The sequence below is a fragment of the Phoenix dactylifera genome, chromosome 4, assembly GCF_051530095.1.
Source record: "Phoenix dactylifera cultivar Ajwa chromosome 4, Ajwa_hap1_PhDact_Kaust_v1.1, whole genome shotgun sequence".
Lineage (NCBI taxonomy): Eukaryota > Viridiplantae > Streptophyta > Magnoliopsida > Arecales > Arecaceae > Phoenix > Phoenix dactylifera.
Genome location: NC_143193.1, coordinates 4,252,431 through 4,273,942, shown reverse-complemented (window position 1 = coordinate 4,273,942; position 21,512 = coordinate 4,252,431). Strand labels below are relative to the sequence as shown.

General features: G+C 39.4%; 1 protein-coding gene across 4 annotated transcripts in view; it reads left to right on the top strand.

The window, feature by feature from the left end:
• Nucleotides 1-223: 223 nt before the first annotated feature.
• LOC103706515 (mannosyl-oligosaccharide glucosidase GCS1-like) overlaps nt 224-21,512 on the top strand; it is a 59,596-nt gene continuing 38,307 nt past the window's right edge. For 2 of the 4 annotated variants that reach the window (XR_015977003.2, XM_088719640.2), the window contains exons 1-10: nt 270-524; nt 606-692; nt 804-877; nt 1,294-1,545; nt 6,902-7,067; nt 11,177-11,263; nt 11,415-11,483; nt 11,861-11,957; nt 17,746-17,828; nt 20,255-20,362. Coding sequence is in view for 2 of the 4 variants with exons in the window: in XM_088719640.2 (XP_088575766.2) it covers nt 375-524; nt 606-692; nt 804-877; nt 1,294-1,545; nt 6,902-7,067; nt 11,177-11,263; nt 11,415-11,483; nt 11,861-11,957; nt 17,746-17,828; nt 20,255-20,362 (1,173 nt within the window). In the remaining 2 variants the exon portion in view is untranslated. Of the gene's footprint in view, nt 693-803; nt 878-1,293; nt 1,546-6,901; nt 7,068-11,176; nt 11,264-11,414; nt 11,484-11,860; nt 11,958-17,745; nt 17,829-20,254; nt 20,363-21,512 lie in introns of all 4 variants that reach the window. The other 2 variants (XM_008790643.5, XR_603984.6) reach the window with 2 other exon arrangements.

Sequence of the window (21,512 nt, the reverse complement as noted above, 5' to 3'; positions counted from 1 at the left end):
ACCATCGTCATATTTAACTATACCAAATATATTGATATTTTTTCAAAATAAAATATATATATTTTTTTATTTTTGAAAATAAAAGAAATAGAAGTGATGCCTAATAGCACCTTTATGGAGGCAGCCTTAGGCAACCCTACCATAGCTTTATGGCACGAATCTTAACACTCTATTGTTGGTTAGCATCATCTATATTTTCGAGTAAAATAACAATTAAGTTTTCAGGCTATTAAGAAATATAATACCTGAATATTTGTATATTTCTATGTAGACATACGTATTGTAGTTGGAATCATAAATTTTTCATGGAAGGGATCTCGAAAACCTCAGGTTGACTCCAAAACTTGACCGCTCACTGGAGATCGGAGGTTGGCATGAGCGGAGGTAACCGCAGAACCGCCCGGAGCCGGGCGAAGAACCCGCCGGCGGACCTCGACGCCGACGAGCCCCTTCGGAATCGGGGACCGATCCATGGGGCTCGAAAGGGGAGGAGCCGGGACCACGGCCACATCCGGTTGATGGATGTCAGTCTCAAAACCCTTCTAGGATTAGGATTTGGATTCCTGGCCCTTCTTTTCGTTGCGTTCTTAGTGTACAATTACCAGGGGACATCCAACGAAGATGATGCGGTTAAGAAGTTGATGAGGACTGTCACGCCCTTGCCAGCTCCTAAGATGATGGATCTTCCCCAGGTGAAGCGATTTTTAGCAATTCAAAACAAAAAAAAAGAGTCTTTTTCTGGTCTGATTTTTCACAGGAAGGTGATCATTTTTTTTCGTTCCCTATGTGTTAAATTGGTACAGTTTCATGGAGAGCACAAGGAGAGCTTGTACTGGGGAACCTACCGACCCAATGTGTACCTTGGAATTCGCGCCAGGTACTAAATTCGCTGGTGATTTGATTGCTTTCCTGTAGTTTGATATGTTTCTAGATATATATAAACGATTCAAATGTTTTCTTCCTTTTGTTTCATACAGATTGAAAACCAATGAGATGTGGTTTGGTCTAAATAGAAGATGCAACTTTGTTGATAAAATTAAATGGATTTTCCTTAAATTGATTATGCCATACCAACAGACCGTTTATGGTGAATAAGTATTCCTTAGCTGGAGGGATGTTTCAGTCTAGGCGCATTCCTCCCAGTAGATGCATCTGTTTGCTGAACTTATGTCTATAATTGCGATCTCGAAGATCTTTTATGGGTTCTTCTGTAAGACATGTAGTGGGATACATGGTCTAGTGAGAAATTTGTTTTTTTGTTATATATTAGTAATTTGTTAATGTCTTTTGCAGAACGCCAAGGTCAATTATTGCCGGATTGATGTGGATTGGCATAAAGAATGGACAGTATTTTCTCCGTCATGTTTGCCAAGATTCTGATGAACTCAGCACGTACGGATGGACGGATCACAATGGCCGAGACTATGGCCGTCAGGTGTTGGTTGATCATGGTATGTCTATAACAGCTAGTTTCTTGAAAGAGAAAGAAGAAGCAAGTGGTTATGGAGGGGACTGGGCTGTTAGACTGGATGTGCAGAAGGAGGAGTAAGTTCTAGCCTTCCATCATCTATTCTAAACATTGAATGAAATTAATTGGAGTATAGGCTTACTCTAAAGATGCTATTACTGTGGCATCATGGTATGATTTCAGTTGCTGAAACTTCTTACTGATTCAAGAGTTGAAAACATTGCGGATCTATGCTTTAGTTTAAACTACTCAAGGAACATCTATTTGCTGTTATATCCGAGAACATTTATAGATGAACATTTCTTATTTTGCAGGGACCATATTATATGAATCTCTTCTATTAAAATTCTGTATGATGCCTAGAATGATAACCTGTAATGTTATAGATGATTTTGTGGTTTGCATAGTCTTACAGCTTCCTATGGTGCAAATGTAATGTAGGAACTTGGCTTCTGAAATATTGTGTACTATGAGGCTTAAATGTGGTTTGATTTTGAAATTAAGCGTATATTTTTTGACTTCGTCCATGTGGAGTGGAACAGAATAAAGGTTCTTTTGGTCTTTTGACTTAGTCTAATAGATGCATCAGAGAAAATCTAACATTATATGACAAAAGTACTGTATATATCTTAAATTAGGTTTCTCTCTTCCAATATCAGTACAGGGTTGTGGCACTACTTTAAAAGGCTACTTGGTTTATTACAAGCTGACTTGAACAAGCACTTCCCTCCACAATTTCTCAAGCACACATAAACTGATTATGATAGAGTTGACCATGTTCATCAGTGTTCTATTTTTTTCTTTCACCTGCTCCATTGGATCGAGGAGTATAAGCGGCAGTAAATTCGTTAGTAACTCCATGATTCTGGCAAAATACAATTACCTCATTAGATGTATAATCTCCTTCTTGATACGATCTAAGACTTTTAATTTTCCTCTCTTGATGATTTCCAGCTTCGGCCGTATAGATTTGAAATTTATTTAGAACCTCATCTTTTGTCTTCAGTAGGTAGATATACCAATAGATTGAGTAGTCATTGGAGGTTAAAAAAATATTTATTTCCTCCTCTAGAAACTCTAATGAAACACAATAATCAGTATAAACTAGTTTGAGGATTTTGAAATCTCGATCTATTGATTGAAATGACTTCTTATGTTTTTCGACATAGATTTCACATTTGTCTTTACCATTAAATGCTGTTTTTTTTTTTGGAATTAAGTTTAGGTTCATCATTCTTTTCATTGAGTTATACTTCACATTGCTCTAGTAGACTAGGAGATTCCACATTGAGAATGATATAATTTTCATTGATTGAGGGGAAGTTACATCAGGTTTTGGATAGAACTTTTGACAAATAGCCCCTTTCCTACGAAAATTGCACCGTTGGTAGTCATTGATTAAGAATGAATAACCTTGTTGAATTAAAGGAGACCCACTAATGAAATTTCTCCAATGACAGGAACATGATGGTCACGTAGGGTTAAGGTGTTCCTGGTTGTTAGCTTTATATACATGACCGATACACAATACACGAGTGGTAGCATTATTCTCCATCATTACAGCTCTTCCACTCTAGACATGATAAGTGTTAAACTATGTGCGGTTGGAACATGCATGCCTATTTGCTTGGGTACCAATGCTTAGTCATTTTCTTGTAAGAATGTGTTAGCTAGCTTTAGGGGTGAAGAGAATTGGGCTAAAAGCGGTCTGTGGAACGGACCCTGAATTCACCATGTTTTCTTGAGGACCAGGATGTACTTTTTGGAGAAGCAATCCTGTCCCATACAGCTGGTCCTCCCACACACGAAGCAGCAACCAGCTAACGACCACTAGATCCTTTTTTTCTTTTGCTTTTTGTTGTGATAGCTGTTGAAGTTGTTTCTCTTATTTTTCTCAGGGATCATTCCTTTTCTTTGATTTAGATTTTCTGGGGCATTTTGGTTTTGGTTTTTAATCTTAGATTGATAACTCAATATGTTGTAATTTAGCATATAGCTTAAAGAGAGTTCACCTTGGCTATGATTTAGATTTTTTGCACATTCAGCCCATGAATTGGGTGAGTTATTTATTAGAGCTGCAAGTTGATATGGTTTATCCAAGAGTGTAACTTGTTAAAATCTAAAGCTTTAAATCTTCGTACCATCAAGTCCATATTTTTTTGTCTTAAGGTGTCCCATAATGCTTTTGCACTTTTAATACCACTATAGATATCATAAAACCTATTGGAAAGAGCACAAGTATTCTATGGTGACAAACTGACAATGGTATCTATTTCTTGTATGGGTCTAGTTTGGATGAGATGAGGATGAAGCCAAGGCAGCATGCTACAGTGGTTTGATAGCTGGTTTTGTTGGGTAGCATTGCATGATTTTGACCCATCAAAAATTTTCTAGTGGATTCACTAATGGTCGAAATCAATCTAACAGTAGTCAACAAATATTTCATTTGATTTTGCCACCTTCTAAAATTATTTCCATCAAAATTTTCAAGTGTAGTGTTCAATGTGCGAAAGAAAAAATATTCTCTCTAATACAGTGCGATAGCAATTGACAGATTAAATAAGAATCATTCATGAATATGATCTCAAATATTCTCTCTAATACAGTGTGATAGCAAGCAAAAATATAAACTATGCAGTAGAGTAATCTATTTTGCAAGTGGGAATCAAGTTTATCTATCATTTTCTAAATATTCACTCTTAGATTTTTAGTTGGAATAAGAAGAGGATGCGCTAGGGACGGAGTCACTTCTTGAACATTGTGTGTAGGGAGCACCAAATATAAGTCAAGATGGAAAAATATATAATATTAGGTAATATGATGTGAGTGGTGATATGGAACATCACTAGGTTGCTTGTACTCACATGTTGAACCTTCTTGAAAAGGGGATTCAGAAGGAATTAGTAACAAGGTGCACAAGAAAAAAACCCCCTATAATAGAAAGAATTCATGTTAACTTCACAAAAAAGCCTTGAAAATGAGTAGTGATATGGAACATCACTAGGTTGCTTGTACTCACATGTTGAGCCTTGTTGAAAAGGGGATTCAGAAGGAATTAATAACAAGGTGCGCAAGAAAAAAACACCTATAATAGAAAGAATTCACATTAACTTCACAAAAATGCCTTGAAAAAGTTGTTTTAACAAAGTGAAACTAAAAGTCAAACAAATGCAGCTTAGGTTAGTTATCATCGAACTTTTGTGGTTAGGGTGATTAATGACAAGCAACAGGTTTTGCATTTACTACAATTGAATAAATTGCCTTAAGAGTCTCTTGCATAAATTAGATGTGGATTGATTTGGCCTGAAAGCAATATATTTCTACTATAACTGAGGTAAATTGGTAGTAGAAGTGACATCTCCATTTAACCAATAAATGGATAACCGGTTTTCTAGATTTCCATTGGTGGACTATCAAATCTTTTGAAGGAAATGGACAGTAAAATATCTATAAATTTTTTGGCTTAGGAGAATTCTGTAGAGTGCATAAATGATAGCTGTTGCAATGGACAAGTTTGGCACTGAGTCAATGCCCTATATCTAGTATGTATGCTCTTGATCCTAATCTAAGGTGACCTTCTAGCAAGTTGGGATTGCTTGACCCAAACTTGCCCTAGGATTTGTTTAGGGGTCCATGCCCACTTAATTTTTGGGTCTTTTATTGTTTTACTGTATAGGCAAGAGAAAATTTGGATTGTTTCCGTCTTGCTCTATTTTGACTACATTCCAAACGTTTGACAAGAATTGTTTTTTTTAATCCTAAACTTAGGGAGGTTACCACTTTCTACCTAGCTAAAGCATAGAGCCATATAGTCAAATACCCAATAGCTCATATCATCTTATGTTTAAAAGTTGCAATATATTAGTTATAATGTAGTTTCTAGCTAAAGGCCTTGGAGTTAATGGATCAAGAACCCTTGACTTGAACCTAACTTGACAAACTAGTGGGTCAATGTTTGACTTGTAATTGACTTGCAAGCCCAAGAGATCAAGTTGGACGAGTTAGCTCCGGTTTAGGTTAGGTTAGGTAAAAAGGGCTAGGTCAGAGTTGCCAACCCCAGATAGCAATAAAGCCATTATATTTTATTAATCTTTTCTTGATATTGCACCGTAGAGTGGCCCACATCTCATGATTGCGTCTATTTTAAAATTTTAATCTTGTGAAGGAAATGTTGCAATTTGACACTTTGAAACATCAGGAGAAAGATATCATGAGCTTTGATAATGATACAAATATCTATTATAATAGGCTAGGGAATTTATATGGTATGTTATACAAAACATGGGGAATACAATGTATTTACAAATAGAAGAATAAAATAAGATAATATCTATAATAGAACTCTAGATTCAAGTATCTTCTTTGACTTCAAATTTTTTAGTAGTTGTAAGGACCTATTTGGGCCTATGTTTAGTCCCACATCGTTGTCCATTGGGGAGATCTGGGGTGTTTATATAGGGCCAAGAAATCCAAATGATACCTTTTGGCTAGCCTTTTTAGGTGAGGTCCTAGGTTGTTTCAAATGGTATCAGAGTTGACTCGACTATGGCTTATGTGGACTAGGAGATTCTATAGCACTGGGTTCTTTTTGGATTGGCAGCAAGCCATTCATGGTGTTTGTGATTTGACTTGATTGGATGTGGATCCTTAGCTTGGAAGAATGCTACGACTTAAGCGAGGGGAGTATGTGAAGACCTGTGCGGGTATGTGTTTAGTCCCACATGGGTCATGTACTAGGAAGATATTGGGTACTTAGACAGAGCCAAGGAACTCAAATAATATTTCTAGATAGCCTTTTTGGGTGAAGTCCTGGGTTGTTACAATAGTTGTCCTTTGTCACCCATGCATGTAGCCTAGATTTTACATATTTTAAAAAGATTGAGGTCTAGTAACTTGGATCCATTTTTTCAATGGAATTGATTGTTTTGCTAGGCTAAACCAATACAAATGTTTGAATTCTTTCTAATGTAAAATAGGTTGGAGTTTTCATGTTCATGCTCTTAATCATTTTGGAATCTCTGACCCTTCTATTTGATGATTGGAAAATGCTGTCATAGTTTGCTTTATTCTGGAATATTATGATGACATGTTTTTTCAAGAGTCTACATATGTTTCTTTAGAAAACCATGAAGAGTGTTAAGAAAGTCCGTATCGAAATTGTCCCTAAGTTGATTGTGATCATTTGAATTTTTTTTTTCCCCGTAAGGCTTTTCTTTTGTTGCAAGCTTGTTTTGATAGAAGATCATGTCTAATAACAGTTCTCTACTCAACCAAATAAAGGGCTGCTCTATGATATCAAGTATAGCTACTAAACATACAACCAAACCTTTGATGCTTTTATCCAGCTGTCTTTGCATATCATTATCACTGCACAAACTTAATACTGTCTTGTTGCATGGATGGAAATTTGATATTGTCCATTTGATTCAACAGATCAAGGTTAGATGAGAGCACAGCACATCTTTTTTTCTACATCGGCGATGAAGAAGGAAACTTGCTAGGCGTGCGTAGGCAGGAATTTGGATCTCATGATGCTACTCTCTTGGCATTTGGGTCCCACAAGGATGTTGGTGGTTGGGAAGTCCATTTAGAATCACAGGTATGGATTTTCAATTTCAGTAATGATAGAATTCCTTTATGTGTTTTTAATCTCATGGTCTCTTAAAATTCTGTCCAAAAGGCCTGTTATCGATTATTTACTGCAGTTCCATCTTCTGCAACTAGCTCAAATCCAGCATTTGGTTGATGTAATATGGTATCCAATGTGTAATTGCAAGTTACTTGTTGGGAGCCTTGTGCAACACCTCAAACCATGGCCAAAATGATTGTAGGTTGAACTATAATAGTTGTGCAAGGGAGAGTTGTTACACGACAACAATAAAATTAGTTTGGAGTATTGGAATATTTTGCGATGATATAAATATAATTATATTACACAAATTAACAATATAGCTGATAATGCTATATTAATATTTATATCATATTTCAATAATATTTTAATAATAAGTTTATTAAAATAATATATATTCTTAATATTTATAATATTATAATATCATAATATCTTTATACTTTAATTATTATAGTATTAATAATAATATATATTAGGGTATGCTAATGTACTCCACAAATTCAAATACATAACTTTTGGATGATTGATACTAATTGTTCATTCGAAAAAACGGTTATTAGAATGAATTTTGACTGACTATTGATCAGTAAATATGTAATATATTAACATGTGAATATTATTTATATTGGTAGTAATTTTGTTCTGAAAATTACTTCAGATCTATACATCCCTCACACACATCTTGGCAAAGTGTTTTTCTATATCTTGTAGATGTATGCATTAGACAACCCAATGATTGAGTTGTAGTTGAAAAATACTGAAATTACAGTCATATATAGTACCATCTATGCAAGTTTCTTGATTATAGAAAACCAAATGAGCTGCAAATCTCCTTGTATCTTTTTGGATGTGAAAATTATACATTAAATGACTATGTTAGTGCAGCAATGTTGTTAAATGCATTGCTAATCATTGAAAAAATTAGAAGACAAGATTGATAGTTTTGCGATTGTTTTATGTTTTTGATTTGGATATTGTTGAATTTCAGTGAATACATAGACTTTCTTGCATTTGATATCATTAGCATAAGTCAACATATTTTGGTTTGTGGGTTCATGATACTCATATTATTGTCCCTTTTATCTTTATCTAACACAAAAGAAGTCAAAATGCTTGGAGAAGACAGTCTAGATGACGCATAGGCAAACTAGACACTTGATTTGGGATCTCTAACAAGAACATATTTTGTCGAATTTCTTTTAAGTCGATTATCCTATACTAATGAGGCTTAAAATGCTAGCATAACATATGACCCATATTGTTCTTCAGAAGTAGCAATAAGATACAATGACGGTTTATCCTGTATTGCATCATATTGGCTAGTTCTGGCCTGTACTATACAATAACCGATTAGTATCCAAAATTATGTCTCCAAATGGGTCACTATCACCAAAGATTGGTTGAACCAGTATCGTAACTTGTGCTGGTCAATTACCGGGTCAGTAAAGTATGGTAGTGTGCCTTATCGACGCACAATGCTTTGGATCATGCTGGTCAAGTACATGTGTCCTATTGAAAGGCCTTTCTATTTAGTTTTGGGAGAGGGAGGAAAAGACCTAAAGATCTCAAAAAACCTCGGCGGCGGTGTAGTACAGTGATGGGGATGGGTTTTTGGGAGGGAAGGGGGGAGTGAAGACTAGGTGGATGGCATCATCCTCGTTGTTGGGGGAGAAGGTGTCATAGCATTGGGAGGAAAGATGAGGGATGTCAAAGTCTTGAGAGGGAGGGAGGAGAGGGGGATAGTGGAAACCCTTGGAGGAGGAGTTGGAATTGGGTTTGGGATAAGGGAGGGGGGAGGAGATTTATATTAAAATTGGTCGGACCTCAAATCTCCTGACCATTCAAAATTGGTCGGTATTATGTAACTTGGTATAATTAGGGCTGGAAGTGGGCTCGGGCCGGCCCGAAGCCCATCGGGTCGGGCCCCCTGCGGGCCGGGCTATGGGCTAGGCCCAATGAATGTCGGGCCGGGCTCGGGCTGCAAACTTAAGCCCAATTTTATTTCGGGCCGGGCTCGGGTTTCCCATTGGCCCGGCCCGGGCCCGGACCGAGCCCGAGCCCAATGCCAGCCCGAACCAAGCCCAACATCACGGCCCGAATTCAATTTGGGAATTAAAGACTTAAGCAGTGAAGCTTGGCTGGCTGCCTAGTTGGCTGCTTGGGTAACCCGTAACCGATTTAGGGCTTGCAGAGGGCTAGGGTCCGTCGTCGTCGTCGTCTAGGGTCCGGTGGAGGCTCGTCGTCGTCGTCGTCGTCTAGGGTCCGGTGGAGGCGTTGTCGGCTCGTCGTCGTCGGCTCGTCGAGTGCAGAGGCGAGACGAGAGCGGGGGAGGCTCGTCGGCGGCGGCTCGTCGAGTGCTAGGGTTTCTCCGCTCGTCGTCGTCGGCTCTCAGGTTAGGGTCCCTACTTCTGATTTTGCTGTTTTTCTGGGATGATTAGCGGATTTCTCACCCTTCACCGTCACCGATGCCCAACCTCCCACCTCCTGCTCCGGTTTAGGGCTTGCCGAATCGCGATTTGCAGAGGGCCAGAGCTCGTCGACCGTCATCGTCGTCGTCTAGGGTCCGGTGGAGGCGTCATCGGCTCGTCATCGTCGGCTCGTCGAGTGCAGAGGGGAGACGAGAGCGGGGGAGGCTCGTCGGCGGCGGCTCGTCGAGTGCTAGGGTTTCTCCGCTCGTCGTCGTCGGCTCGTCATCGTCGGCTCTCAGGTTATTCTACTCCCCCTACTTCTGAGTGCTAGGTTACCTCCCACCTCCTGCTCCGGCCGTCCTTAAATCCACTTATTTTGAGCCTCTGCTTTCAAGAACTCAAGTTTGCTTAAAGATTATTTATAATAGCCTAGGCTTCTTGAAGAAAATTCCAACTACAAGCAGTATCACAGAATTGTCACCAAAATCTTTCTTCAGCTGAACTATGCCATGATTTTATAGTTTTACAAGCTTAACTTGCAGAAGGGTTTAGTATGTGTTATATCCACATATGTACAAAATTGGACATACCATACTGACCATCTGACTGCATATCATATTGTTCATGGGCAGCGCCTATCGTAGCCCTCTGTTACCCAGGATTTATCTTTTGGTGATGTTCGATGGACTTGTATTTAATTAGGTAACACCATATGTAGAGATATGTGCGCATCTTAGACATCCTTAAAACTCTTAAGATGAATAGCCTCCTCTAGAAACGGGCTCGTCATCGGGCTGGCCCAAACGGGCTCGTCATCGGGCGGGCCCAAACGGGCTCGGGCCGGGCTCGGGCCTCGTTCCTTTAAAATTGTTCGGGCCCCGGCCCGGCCCGAAGCCCGGAAAAAATTTCGGGCCGGGCTTGGGTAGGGGTTTGGCCCGGCCCGGCCCGGCCCACTTCCAGCCCTAGGTATAATCAATCAGTCTGAATCCTGCCCCGAATTGGAGACCTGAGCCATCCGGCTCCTAGCCAGGTCGGTATGGTATAGGGTGTACCCAGTTCGGGATTGTTCGGCCAACCGTGCTATGTCCTTTGTTGTTTGGCTTGTTTTCTTTGCTAAAGTCTCAATATAGTCCTTTAAAGTTTCATGCTGTAGTTTTACAATAATTTTGCTACATTAATTCTAATAGCTGGTATAATTTAAACCAAATGACATTCCTGCCAGAAAATTTTCTTAGTTATTTCCTAGTGTGAGTTCTTGCAGAACCTTGATCAACGATTCGACGATAAATGCCCATCTAATTACTGATGTTCAATCCAAACACCTTCCTTTTGGATAGTTTTGGTCTTAGAACTATCCAAAGTGCTTTCCTTTATCACTTCCTCGTCTATTGTGTAGTGGTACAACATACAGACGTATAGTGGTACAACATACAGACGTCTGGGAATTTCTTTTTGTAAGTGTTTGTTGGCATCTGATCATACTGGGTAACGTTTCCATCGTGCTTTGAAATTTGCGTCTAACTTATGATCTGTGATTCTATATTTCTCTGTGTTGGTGATTTTAGAATGTGTGCCTTGTGCTTTCCTTGTCTATTTTATCATGTTTTATTTTGTTGGTTCGGCTTTAGACTTTAGAGAAACTGATTTGTGAATTCTTCCTGCCTTTTGCAGGAGAATCTGGAAATGCACTTTTCTGGGTACAAAACTCTTCACATGCACAATTTAACTGAGCTGGTTCAGGCGACTCTTGCCATCAATGTATGTCCACATTATTCTAGCAATTTTGCTTGAGATATGGCTGTATAGTGCCTTGTTTGTCTCGACCATTTTATTTCTTAATGCTTTATGGTTAAAGTTTGATCGTAGACTTGCAATTTATATTTTTGTTGTTTTGTGACTTATAATCTAGGCAAGGAGAACTGGGCATCTTCAGCTGCCAGACACATTAGAAGATTCTTCAAATATAATTGTTTATCAGGTGCTGATAACAATGCTGATCATGTGCCCTAGGTCACTTTGTTTTTCTGTTATTCCTGAGGCTCTTTGATGAAAAGATAGGTGTTAGATGTTCTTGCCAATATTGGTTTGTCAAGGCATATTATATTATATTCAAGAAAAGTGAAGTTATATTCTTAATATAGAATTCAAAGTCTCCCACTCTTGATGTAGTTTTCATTCTTTTAATCAATATCCATATCTTATTCTATAACATTATGATCAATGCAACACAAATTAGGTAAGTCTGTGTGGTCGTTGCCTTAATTTACAGATTTGAAGCATGAAACTTCTTTTCTTTTGACTCAAGTTCTCTCTTGAGTATTCTTATCTTTGCTTTGTCCTGCAATCATTAATCAGATTTCTGGGAGGCTTCCAGCCAAAATGGATATTGCTTTTGTATCTGGAATGGATGTACAGACTTCAAGAATTGAAGAACGCATCAAATCCCTTACAGGTGTTTTGAGCTACTTTTTTTTTTTGACTATTTAAGCAATTAAAAAAAATTATAGATGTCTAAAATATTAATTACTGTTACAATTGGTACTTCGTAGGATGAAGAATCCAGTAAGAACTTCATCTTAGTCCTGTATTGCAGATGTTTGATAATGAAAATTGTGATTTGTTTGAAGCAACATCAACCTCATGACTGCATTTCCTTTAATGCCTCTTTGATTGTTGTGCCAGACTGCCAGCATTGTATGTCACACAGGGATTAGTTACTTTTTTTTCTTGTCTTTACCTTCATAACTGATTTTTTTACTTTTGTTTAAAACACTGAACATTGTGACATATGGGAGGCAATATTTCAAAGTGCCAGCTGTCTCTGGAACTTGAGTGATGTGATCAGGTTTTTTGAGAATTGACTCCACAGAATGAGATTCTGGTTGTTTGCCTGTATTTTTCTCAGTTTGGAACTTTGGATGCTTCTGTAGATGAAAATGTTTTAGCATTTTAACATTGAGTAGGTTGTGAAATTGGTCATTATGAAAGAACACCCACATATTTCCGTGCTTGGGGAAAACATAGGTGTGCATGTGTATCTCAATCAGTTTGGATAATTTGTGATATGCAACTTGATAAGCTCCATGATTTAATCAAGAAACTTATTTAATGATAGTCATTAGGACTAGTAAATGTCTTATGAATTGATTCACATTTTTGGTGTCACTAATGAGAACAAATGTGAGGTGCAAGACTGCATATTATTATCTCTGCATATGAACTAGACTGAGATTGGTTGTTTCAGCGCTGGGGATTAACATAAACAAGCTGGTTTTAAGGATGCAACCTTGTATTTGTGATACTCAAACTTATTTTTTGAACCCTAAATGGCTAAACCAATTGATTAATGCTTAACAATACAAAGTCTTTTTTTGAAGGTATTGATAATTGCTTAACAATACAAAATCATGCCCAATTACATGATAATAACAATTTCCACAAGTACTTAATTTCAGATTTAAAAATAAGGCTATTTTAGAGATTCAACATGGGAACAGTTGAGCCAAAATGCGCTGCTGGTGGTGACAGACAAGCTTATGGTGAAACTTCATTTACAGAGACTCTATGGAGCTCTATACCATTAAGGAACCAGCTGAATAGCTGATTTTGCTGCTTTTGATGGCTGATATGTAACTGTATATGACCACTGACTGAACCCTACCTCCCTTTTCTTGTGCCCATATAGAAAGCCCAAAGTTCTAGCCAAGTGTGTATTCAAGGTTTCAAGTGCCTGGACCTTGGGCTGATCTTTTGCTGGAAGGGTATGGTATCGGGTACCTAGACATGGTATGAGCTTGCGTCCCATACAATGTTTTTAAAACCGGACTGGACATCGTATAGGCAAGCTGTCTGGTACCTAGGTCGACCGGTCCATCTGCTGACATCATCAAGATGTCATTATAACGTCACAATTATATTTTTATTTTTCAAGAAATTCTAAAAAATAGAAAAAATCAGAAAAAAATATATCTTTCATCATTCTCTCCAATCCAATTTCTAGGAAGATAATTAGTATAATATTATTTCTCTAGTTATAAGGGGGAACTTGTATCTCAGCCACTACTCAAAGATCTAATGACAGATATATGATGCCGCTTAAAAAGGGGAAGAGGCATTTGGTGCTCCGGCCCCAGCCTTCTCTCACCCGAGACGTAGGCCTCAGTCCCCCTCTCCCCTTTTCTCCTCTTTCCCTTGGCTTATCCCCTCTCCCCTTTTGCTAGAAATAGAGCTTGTCTCCCCCAAATCTCGTGGCCTCGACACTGTCCACTTAGCTTGAGCTCAATTGCTAACTCACCAACTCTCCACCAATGGCGGGCGAGACCAACTCCAAAACCCTAGAATCCCGAACCTTAGATTTGTGTCCCATCGAAACCCTAGTTGACGACAACACCCTCATGGCTCGGTCCCTCGCTCATGCTAGCGTCCAGCACATGTTCAGCATGGTGGGGATCTCTGTCACTGTCGTTGCTACCCATGCGATAGCCCTCAGTGTCTGTTACTTGGCTTTCCATAATGAGTTGTTCGCCGGCTATGCCGCCTTCTCCTGTGGCTACCTCATTGTCCGCCCTCACGTCTTCCTTACCGTCTCCAACCCCGGCTGCATCCACAGCTTCACTAACCTCTCCAACGTTGCTGCAAACACTTAGTTGGTCGTCATGATCTCCGGCTCCTGCGACCAGGCCAACTTTCGAGAGCTTGACCAGATGGTTGCCATGAAGCCCTTTATCAAGCACGCCACCAAGACCCACCACATCTCCTTGATCTCCAGCCTAGTCGGTGACGTGCTATGCTCCGCCGTTGCCGAATTGCCTGACAAGTGCTATTGGGTCTTTTGCTTAAAGCATTTTGACTTAAAATTTTAAAAAAGTCAAGTCAAACCGGACTGACCGGTCTGACCTGTTCGTCCGGCTCTCTTAAGTTTGAACCGAACCGGATAGGTAACTAGTTCCTAGTTAAACTAGTCGAACCAACTAGTTCGATCCAGTTTTAAAAACATTGGTCCCATACTGACACCACGTGTACTGGTATAGAAACAAACTGTGTACTGGAGCGGAAAGCATATGAACATTATGGTATTTTGATAGTATTGGAAACCTAGGTTAAGATTTGCCGTACTGACTTGTACCATCTTGTACTAATCATGTTGTACTATATGGTAAAGTACTAGTTTGATCCAAGCAAAACTGCCCCGTATCGCCCGATACCTTCCTATACTGCCCAGTTTCGGGTAGTACTATGGTTGGGAGTGAGAAAAGTGTTGGAAGACGATCTCGGTACGAGATGTGTACTGGCCATACCGTACTGAACTGGTAATGTACTAGTATGGTTTTGAGCACCAGTTTTGCGGACCTTGCCTTAGGTGTGTTTGACATTGTCATTAGTTATCAGGAGTCCTACAACATTTAAAATAACAAATTCTTTGTAGAAATAATGAGCATTTGGTAACATCACTTTAGAAGGGCTTCTCACTAGAGCTGATCAAAATCCGGGCCGGGCTCTACAACAGAAATTAGGCCCGATGGCTATGCTTAGGCCCGGCCCGGCCCGACTGTCGAGCTTAAATGTTTGTCCAGGCCCGACCTGACTTTATAAATCTGGTCCCAGGCTCGATCCGACAGGCCCGATTTTTTCTTTGTTTGGAATCTGAAAATGGGCGAGAATGGCCTAACATCTTAATGGGCTCTCTAAAACTGGATGTATTTTCTACCTTTATTTTGTTTTATATATAAAACACGGGTCGAGTCGGGCCGGGCCATTTTTAAAAGTTTCCAGGCTCAGCCCGATTTTTTGTTCGGGCCGCTTTTCCTGCCCAGGCCCGACCCATGGGCCTTTTTATTAATGCCCAAGCCCAAGGGCCGGGCTGGCCGGGCCAGAAGGCCCGTGATCAGCTCTACTTCTCATAGCATAAGTTGGAAAGTGAATTTTAGGAAAATATAGAAAGACTAGGCCTTCGCTTATGCTTATGAAAACTTGATGTATGATGGTCTTGCAAAATTGAGCTGAACCTTGGTCTGGACCTCATTGTGACCTAAGAATGGGCAAGGTTTGAGCTTGAATATTGAACTCAAATTCAAATTAGGTGAACTCTAGGTTATATCAGATACACATCAATCAAAACCTATTTTTGACAAATCTTTATGCATTTGACTCAAAAAAGGAAGAAGCTTCTGTGTTGTGTTATGCTGTAACCAAGTGTCAAATTTGTGGCATAGTGCTCTTTTTGTTTGAAAACTTCTGCAAAATCTATAGAACTTAAGAATGACTTCTACATAAGCAGAAGCAATGCAAAACACCTTTAATCTTGGTGATGTTTCCTGATATTGTTAAGTGTATATCTGCTATGATTCATCAATTATCTTGCAGATCCGATTTGACAAGTGAATGAGAGTGGAGAGAGTTGTTTGAAGTTCGAACCAAGGACGAGAGTTGGTGTAAACATCCCCAAGCACCCTATTTAATGGCTCCTTGTATGTTCAAAAGCTCAAGTCAAGACTAAGGACAATGAGAACTTACCCAACCCTAACCCTTTTAGCCAAAGCCATAAATAGCCTAAAACCCAATAAAACCCTAGGTCAACCCTAGTTCAAACCTTGGTCAAACGATACCTTGGTCAAACCTGTGCACTCCCTAACTGTATTAGCCTTCTAGAGTTGATTCCATTGAATTTGGCTTAAATTCCAAGATTTTGAGTGTTAAATACATCAATTTGGACTAAAACTAGTCCTATCAACCAGCCTGCTTGACCATATCTTGATTGCTGGTCAAAGAACTCCAAATGGTACCAAATTTTAACCATAAACACTCCTATGTACCTATCTAGGTTTGCAAAATTTCTGCCCTTTTTGAGCTTTCTAGACCATTTTTCGGAACACAGAAATAGGCAAATTGATAAGGTTTCATTCAGTGATTGGCGAACCAATCTGAACCTGGTGGTTTGGCCTGTACTAAACCAAACCAAACCAACGCCAAGTTGGAATGGTTCAACATGCCGGAACGGTAAGGTATAAAACCCCTTCTCCACCCCCTGGTTTGACCACCTCCCCCCACTGTCCCAAGTCGCTCCCAACACTTATGACAGATTGGCATCTTGATAATTCACTATGATGCCCATTTTTGCTTTTTTATTTGTTCTCTTGTTTGTTTTTTATAGTGATTATTTGGAGGTTTCTAGTGTTCATCTATATCATAATTTAGGATTAGGGAATGTCTTTGCACATTTAAGTTTTGGGGTTTAACCTCAACCTTAGGTTTAAGGCTTAAGGAGAGGCTCTATGCCAGTACATCCTTTTATTCAAGGCACAACATAATAAGAATGGGAAAAGAGAGGAAGAATAGGAGATTGTTCGGATCATGGGCAACATACATCCATCACCTAGTTATTGTTGGTATTGTTACCAATACCGGCATTGTGAATCCAACTATGGGCTCAAGACTTCTCCCTGTTCTAAATTTGGGCAAAGAAAATATAAAACTCTTTAAACAATAATTAAGATTAACAAAAGATAGTAGAGATTTTCTATTACCAAAAATGTTAGAAATGGAAGAAGACTGAAAACAGTGTCCCAGCAAAGCATCAAGATGCCAAGCCACCCCAAGTGTAGGGACAGTACCATTCCAATCCAGTTGCTGATTGATACTAGATTCGTGACTGGGGTTTAAAATCTTGATTTGATGAAATAGTTGACACAAAAATTGTCCAATGCATGAGCAAATTATCCCCAATTAGCCATGAAGTTAGTGCTGAAGTCTCAAAGATGTCAATTTTCGAACCTGATACCATGTAAATTAGAATATTGTTGTTCGGTCAAAAAACTATGGATTCAATTAAATATACCAAATAAAATATGAGATGAAACATATGGATATAATTGCACACCAGTTTACATTGGAGTTATGTGGAGCTCTATATATGGTCAATGTCTCTAAGAGCAAGAATTATGTGCTGTCCATTTTCTTTGGTGTTGAATTTGTTATGTGAAACTACTAGTACATGTTTGTCTCTGATACATGATGGATATGCATGATTTCTTACATCTCCTTTAGCATATGCTTGAGATAATTATTTACTATCGTCAGTATTAGAGGAGTTGCAACTAGCCATGATATGTTCTCATCATTGCTATTGAAAAGGTGTCATGTGCCAAAGTATTTCTCTGGTGCTTATATTTGTTGTTCTCATAAACTTCTTTTGTAAAGTTTTTACTCAAAACCTTTTTTGTGTGTGTATATATATATATTAGGAACCATGTTGACTAGTCGACTAGAGGTGAAACAAAAGGCTTTTGAAGAAAAGTTTGTTGGATGCTTTGATCTAAAGGATAAGGTAAACTTTTGTTACATTTTCTTGCTTTCCATTTGGAATTTGACATATTGAACATTATTTTGGGTGCTCTGTTCAAACATCTGTGTAACAACCCAGGATTTTACCCAAAATGGCTAGCTGGAAGGTATTGTTTGGGTTCCTTGATCCTGTATAATTACCCAAAATATACCCAGCGAATAACCGATGTGGGACTAAACACACGCCCGCACGGGTCCTTATATACTCCCTCCGTTCAAGCCCTGACGTCCTTGTCAGGCTAAGGGTTCAAATCCATTCAAATCTAATCACAAACACCACGATCGGTTCGTGGTTAACTCCAATGGATCCGTGCTGCAGTGTCCCCTAGTCCACATAAGTTATGGGCCGGGTCCGCTCTGATACCATTTGTAACAATCCAGGACCTCATCCAAAATGGCTAGCCGGAAGGTATTGCTTGGGTTCCTTGATCCTGTATAAGTACCCAAGATCTACCCAGCGAATAACCGATGTGGGACTAAACACACGCCCACATGGGTCCTTACATACTTCCCCCGTTCAAGCCCTGACGTCCTCGTTAGGCTAAGGGTTCAAATCCATTCAAATCTAATCATAAACACCACGATCGGTCCGTGGTCAACCCTAATGGATCCGTGCTGTAGTATCCCCTAGTCCACATAAGTTATGGGCCGGGTCCGCTCTGATACCATTTGTAACAACCCAGGACCTCACCCAAAATGGCTAGCCGGAAGGTATTATTTGGGTTCCTTGATCTTGTATAAGTACCCAAGATCTACCCAGCGAATAATCGATGTGGGACTAAACATACGCCCGCACGAGGCCTCACATGTGGAAGAGAGGAAGGGAGAGAGAGAAGACAGAGAGAGGAAGGGAGGCCGATGGAGGGTGGCAGAGGTTGGCGGAGGGCCGGCGGAGGCCAGCGCTGGTGCGGGTGGCGGAAGCTGCAGCCAAATCTTGGTTTTGTTCGAAATAAGGGTTCGACGGTAAAAAATTTTGCGATTTTTAAGTGAAATCGGCTTCCCCGGCCTCTGCCGGCCTCTCTCCCTTTTTCTGTCCCTCCCTCCAACACTTGCTCTCTCTTTTCTTCTCTTTCTCCTTCTTCGGCACGGCGTTTCGGATTCTTTGCCGGAATCGTCCTGATAAGCCGCCGATACTGTTTGGGATGCTGCGAACCGGGAGGTTTGGGACGATTCTGCCAACTTTGGTGCCAGCCATCCAGTGAAGAAGAAGAATAGCAGCAAATATAAGAGAGACTAGTAGAAAGTAGGAAAGAAATAAAGTGAAGTAATAAGAGAAGAAGAAGAAGGAAGAAATAGAGAAGAGAGTAGGAATAGAAAGAGAGAGATAAGAAAGGCTGGACTTGACCTAAAGAAATCCTTTTATTCATGTAAAACAAATTCTGTAAGATGTTTTTTCATTCAACCCTAGTAGACCCTTTTACGGACTTTACATGATTTGCTTTCCAAGCAAACTAGGACTTTTGATAGGCAAGTAACTAATCTCTAAAATATTTATAACAAAAATAATTCGGAATAGCATATAACCCTAAGTAGAAAGAGACCTAAAACAAGCAAAAATCAATTCATAATGATTTCATGACTTGTCCAACCCAACATACATCTAATGTAAGACTCTTTTTACATTTATTTCAGTTAAAATAGGACTCTAAAACCAATTAAAAAATTACCTAAATAAAGTTTCTAAAAAATACAAAAAAATTGAATGGCACTTTTTATTCACCATCGCTGGTGCATTCTTTGGCTACATGAATAAGATCACATATAATTGAAACTTTGTTGTCCGGTCCCTATATAGTATTGTTCAAGTTGCAAAATATGATGATAACGACAGGTATTTCCTCAAAAAACTGACAAAGTCATGTTCAATCTTCTTCTTGGTGACTAAGACACCTCAATATACCTTCATGCAAGGTAGGCCATCTCGGTACCGGGCCCGGTACCGGTGTCATCGTATCTTCATGTCAGTATGCCCGATATGGGAGCTGGTTCGGCATACGGACACTCGGTACGCCCCCCCATACTATGTACCGGAACTAAACCGGTATGGTACAGTATGTCTTGTACCATCCGGTTCAATATGGTATGGCATACCATGCCTTCAAATCTCTTGGTAATCCACATAGTTGTTTAAGTACAGTTTTGTCCTTAGCTGATTCTGTTGTATTCTTATTAGCTTAAATAAAATTGATTTTATGCTTCACAATTCACATTGTTCTTCATCTTAAATTGTCTATTTGCTTTTGTCAGTTGTCTAATGCTTATCTAGACATCATTTCCTTAATTCCATATTAATTATTGAAGACCAAATAACTTACTATTAATTAAGGATGAATTATGAATTTTTAATTGGTTATTAATTTCTCATTTGATTTGGACAAGTATACTTCTGAGATTTTTTCATTGATTCAGGTTGATTCTGAAACAATGGATGTTGGTAAGGCAGCTATTGCGAATCTACTAGGGGGCATTGGCTACTTCTATGGCCAATCCAAAATTGCGCTGCCAAAAGGGTTCAGTGTAAGTTCATAGACTTCTGCTAGATTCAACTAAAGTTTCTTACCTATACTTTTCTATTCAGTCTGACAAAATAATTTTAGACATCATTCAATGGGGGAATTATGTAGTTTTTGATGCGGATTACTGTCATATAGGAAAATATTTTATCTTCACATCTGGTCTATGAAAATTTTTGGATTTTTTCCACCATGTTTTGACTCTACAACTATTTTTACATGTCAATGGACACTTTGTGGTAAGTACCAGCCACCTTACTTTGTTCAGATAAAATCCATGTATGGTCAGGTTTACCAAACCAGGTCAGCATTAAGTTTACAATGTAGCCATTAGATTGTTTTCCAAGTAGTTGAACAATCTAAACGACCACTTAACCATTACCATAGATTTTTGAACAGCTAAGTTGAGTGAACATTTGTCCATCATTATTATTCAGCTCCATTTAAATTTTTAAGCACTACAGAGCCTTTTGAATGGGACCTTCTAGAAGTTGTTGGCAGTGGTTGACTCTTTTCACTCTTAGTTTTCCAATAAAATTTCTTTAACATAACCGGCCTCTAACAACTCTAGTCTAGCTTTATTTGTTAAGCAATTTACTTGCTATGGATAATGTGGTACCCTCTCTGTGATTTTGTGTGCACTTCATGTCGTATGATTTAGGCCTCCTAAGCAAACTATGTTCCGGAAACCAAATCAAATAAGATATTTTCTGAGTAGGAAGTTTGTATAATGAAATTATTATGCGTGTTCTGCATGGTATGCTGAACCGGCCTGTACCGGCTGGTTCTGCATGTACTGTACCGGTATCGAAACCAATCAGTACGGTTCAGCCGTGGAAAATGGTTTCCGCTGTGGACCGGTCTGCACCGGTACGCGCGGGGAAAAAGAAGAAGAAAGAAGAGGAAGAAAGAAGAAGAAAGAAGAGGAAGAAGAGAAAGAGGAGAAGAAGAAGACGTACTGGTACCGGGCCTCGCGCGGGGAAATGCCCTTCCATGCTCATGGGAGAAAGGGGGAAAGAGAGGAGAAGAAAGGAGAAGGAAGGAGAAGATTCGGGAAGAAGGAAGAAGAGAAGGAAAAGAAAAAGAGGAACGCGGCTTCGCCTGTGGAAGCACGGGGAAAAGCATCCCGCGCGCGTGGAGCAGCGCGCCTGCTC